General features: G+C 40.9%; 1 protein-coding gene across 2 annotated transcripts in view; it reads left to right on the top strand.

Moving 5' to 3' along the window:
- The first annotated feature begins 2323 nt into the window (after positions 1–2323).
- adpgk2 (ADP-dependent glucokinase 2) overlaps positions 2324–4591 on the top strand; it is a 13458-nt gene continuing 11190 nt past the window's right edge. For both annotated transcript variants that reach the window (XM_080525788.1, XM_080525787.1), the window contains exon 1: positions 2324–2662. In XM_080525788.1, the coding sequence (XP_080381914.1) occupies positions 2458–2662 (205 nt within the window). In that variant the 5' untranslated portion in view covers positions 2324–2457. The remainder of the gene's footprint in view (positions 2663–4591) is intronic.

Raw genomic sequence — 4591 nt, 5'->3', positions numbered from 1 at the left:
GAAGATTTGTAAGCCTGTCTTCTGTGAACACTGATGACACAAGGCTGATCCTCATTCGAGGAATCACCTGAGGCTTGAATTCCAATCTCGAGTTCCCTGAGCGCCGCATTTATTTATAGCGCAGCTAAACTGATCCACCTTTAGTGGAATGACCCCCAGGTCACACTTGAAAATGAGCCCTTGCAGCTTAATGTGTTTTTACCTGTATAAATAAAGGTTAAAGAAAAAAATACAACAGGGGCAAGTCAAAGTGCTTTACATACATTATTAAAATACAGCAAGAGGAGCATAGTAAGAAAAGAAAAAATTACAATGAATAAAAGCAAATATAAGAAGTAAATAGATAAAACATTTAATAAGACAATAGTTCATGGAAAAAAATACATTGATAGAAGTGTTTGTGTTTAATCATAACTGGTGCAAAACATGAAGGTTTTTAGCTTAGATTTAAATATTTTAAGGGTTTGGGCCTGTTTGATTTCTTCAGGGAGTTTGTTCCAGGAGCATGTGGCAGCGTGACTGAAAGCTGATGCACCGTGTTTTGTTTTTACTCTTGGAATGATTAGCTGATTAGTCTCAGCTGACCTTAGGGACCTTGCTGGAATATAGGGTGGGAGGAGATCTGATGTGTATTTTGGTCCAAGACCATTTTGTGATTTGTATGTAATTAGGAGGATTTTTAATTCAATTCTCTGATAGCCAGTGGATCTTAGGATTGGTGTAATGTGTTCAATTTTTTTGTTTTTGTTAGGACCCTAGCAGCGGCCTTTTGGATGAGCTGCAATTTACGACCGGCTCCTTTAGATAGGCCTGTTAGTAGACCATTACAATAATCAAGTCTACTTGAAACAAATGCATGGATGAGTTTTTCAAGGTCTTGCTTGGACATGAAACCTCTTATTCTTGTTATGTTTTTCAGGTGATAGTTGGCTGATTTAGTTATCGAGTTTATGTGGCTGTTGAAGTTTAGATCGGAGTCTAGAATTATACCAAGATTTATTTTAGTTTGAAGAGAGAGAGAGAATCACGTTTTGCACTGACTTTCGATCTTTTGTTAGGTGCACCGAATACAGTTATCTCAGTTTTGTCCTTGTTTTGTCCTTGTTGAAGGAAGTTTTGTGTCATCCAGGCGTTTATTTGCTCAATGCAATTACAGAGATTGTCAATGGGACTATAGTCGTTCGGTGAGAGGGCTATGTAGATTTGAGTGTCATCTGCATAGTTGTGGTAGGCAATTTTTTTCTTTTTTATGATGTGTCCTAATGGAAGCATGTAGAGATTGAATAGAAGGGGGCCAAGGATTGACCCTTGGGGAACCCCACATGTCATTTTAATTTGGTCAGATACAAAGTTGCCAATGGAGACAGAGTAACTGTAGTCGTATAACTCGGTGGGTCATCCCATATTATTTAGTCATTTAGTTGATCTTTGTTCTATGCCGCTTGGATTGTATGGTTTATTAAGTGTGCTTGCAGGCTGCAAGCGGAAATGCACACTTCACAATTTCCACAGGAATTGTCCATGTCTAGTTCTTCTTATTCTTCTTATTATGTAGTTTATATTATTGCTATTGTGTTTTATTGATTACTATTGTTCGGAACATTCTGGAACGTTTGCAGGAAAAGTAGGCTACTATACAAATAAACATGTTTTTTTTATTGTATATATTATTATTATTATTATTATTATTATTATTATCCACATACTTTAATAAGTGGATTATTTAGGGTGTTGTGTGTTGATTCACCGCAAGAGGGCGATATAAGTCTATGCCAGCCAGCTCCTCTGATTCAACTCCTATCAAGCTATCTATAATTATCAGATTGTTAATTCGAGATCATTTCCACCTCTATCTCCGGCGCAGTGAATTATAATAAATATGAATGGTTTCCCGGCGTGGCGATAGTAAGTCAGATTGCTGCAAAGCTACTTCCGCCTTGCTGTCACGGTAGAAGAGAAGAAGGCTAAACCGGATGCTTGGGACGGACCCAGGCAGATATTGACGGAGGGTGTGTTCGAAATAGCATACTAGCATACTACTCATACTAGATATGACGTAGATTTGAGAATGCGAGAGCGTTCACACTGTACAGTATGCATACTGCAGTGTAAACGGTTGGCTGGTAATGGCATACTTATTATGAATTTAGTAGGCAGTATGCAGTATATACTCTGAGTATGCTAGTATGCAGTATGCTAGTATGCCATTTCGAACACAGCCGGAGTCAATATATTTTCGGAGTAAAAGTCCCGCGGGCCAGTCGCGTAGAGAGAGCCCACCACACCACACCACCCTCCCCCGTGGGACCAGAAGACACAGAGCCAGACGTCTGTAGGTCTGCTACTAGGAGTCCAGGAGGGGTGTGGGTTAGGTTAGGTTAGGTTAGAGAGTTAGTTGGTTAGGTTAGGGTGAGAGTTAGGTTAGGTTAGGTTAGGTTAGGGTGAGAGCTAAACGCCATGGAGGGAGGCGGCGGGTCGTGGCGTGTGAGGTGCGGGTCAGTGGTGTCCCTGGTGGTGGTCCTGGCAGCGTACTGGCTCAGACCCGGGCTGGAGGACCCTGACGGGGGTCTGGACCCAGGCCGGCTGGACACCGTCCTCTCCTCGCTGCTCCGGGCCGAGGGCAAGGCCGGGGTGAGCCCCTCCAGACCCCGGGTGGCCATAGGTAAGAGAGCCTCACATCCGGATGCATGTTAGATGGATATATACTTTATGCTTTTTAATTCTTCTTCTTCTTCTTCTTCTTCTTCTTCTTATGTTGCCTCGTTTGCACCAACAACCACCACAGCACATTCCTGTGATGTGAAAACCTACTTGGTGAATAAAGTCATTCTGATATATATATATATATTACTATCATATTCTATAAGTCAGTCCGTTTATGTTATAATATTGGATAGCTTAGCATCATCACCAGCTAGCTAGCCTATGCTAAGCTAACGCCAGGTAGCGTGTTTATCATGTTGACATATCACATTTGTTTATCAAATCCACCCAACCGCAATGGAGCTGCTTTGTCTCTTTATTAACGTGAAATTAGAAACGTCTCTCTCTCTCTCTGCCTATGAACTGGGTTTAGCTGGGCGGGCTGGTATATTGACTATAGCATAGTATAGAATATATTATAGCAGCGAACTGCCCAAACCAAGCAAGGACAGAAGCTTCCAGAAGCACCACTTCCCTAGCGTTGTCTAGTCTCGCGTGGCCATACGTCCAAATCGCGTTGTTCTCACGCCTCTGTCACTATTTGTCAGGTAGACATCATCTGGCACAACGCCTCAAGGTACAATGACAGTGTGTAGGGGTGATGGTGGTTCCAGGACCATTGCAGTGTCCCTCCCTCCAGAGCTATGGGTCGTGTGGGTTTCAGCCCTCTGTTGTCATGTTATGTGGGGGGTAGTGGTGGTCTAGTGGATAGTGAGTTGGACTTGTGATCGGAAGGTTGTGAGTTCAAATCCCGCCTGAAACCACACCACTACTAGTGTGCCCTTGAGTAAGGCACTTAGCCCTCAGTTACTCCAGGGGGAATGTCCCTGTAATTCGTAATTGTAAATCGCTTTGGATTAAAAGCGTCTGCTAAATGGCAAAATTATTAAATTATGTTATTGTGTCGTTATTGTGTTGTAGATGTGTCGTCATGTTATTGTGTTGTAGATGTGTTGTCATGTTATTGTGTTGTAGATGTGTTGTCATGTTATTGTGTTGTAGATGTGTTGTCATGTTATTGTGTTGTATATGTGTCGTCATGTTATTGTGTTGTAGATGTGTCGTTATGTTATTGTGTTGTAGATGTGTTATGTTATTGTGTTGTAGATGTGTCGTCATGTTATTGTGTTGTAGATGTGTCGTCATGTTATTGTGTTGTAGATGTGTTGTCATGTTATTGTGTTGTAGATGTGTCGTCATGTTATTGTGTTGTAGATGTGTCGTCATGTTATTGTGTTGTAGATGTGTCGTTATGTTATTGTGTTGTAGATGTGTTATGTTATTGTGTTGTAGATGTGTTGTCATTAGGGGTGTAACGGATCACGGATAATCCGTGATCCGTTCGGATCGCCCTCCACGGTTCGGAACGCATGTGTACCGCGGATCAATAGCAATTATTTTTTTTTTTTTTCCTTCTTTCCTAACACCAGGGGAGCCACCCCTCCTAAATTTCGTTGTTTGGTACCTGTACTGTAGCAATGACAATAAAGACCATTCATTCATTCAAATGTGACCGGTAGAAAAACAATCATGTGCGCTTTATTCTCACTCTCTGCATGTGTACTGAGTTGACAACAACATTCATTCACTCATCTCTGTCCCAATTATATCACGTCATATCACCTGCTAAGCAGCCTGGGTGATTGTGTAAACACACAAAAAAAGTACTCTGTTACTTTGCAGCAGTGATGTTATATATATGTTGTTATATATAGATGTTGTTATATATATATATGTGATATATATATCAGTTTTGACATCTTGAATGTTGTTTTTTTGTTTCACACATTAAAAGTGGTGTTTTTACAGAATTCAAGGAAAATGTTGTTTTTATTAAAAAAAAAAAAGTTTTGTGTTGATCCGAAAAATGATCCGATCCGTGACTCAA

This window comes from Nansenia antarctica, assembly GCF_963989245.1.
Source record: "Nansenia antarctica genome assembly, chromosome: 3".
NCBI lineage: Eukaryota > Metazoa > Chordata > Actinopteri > Argentiniformes > Microstomatidae > Nansenia > Nansenia antarctica.
Note: the sequence above shows the minus strand (reverse complement) of the source record. Positions and strands in the feature narration are given on the sequence as shown.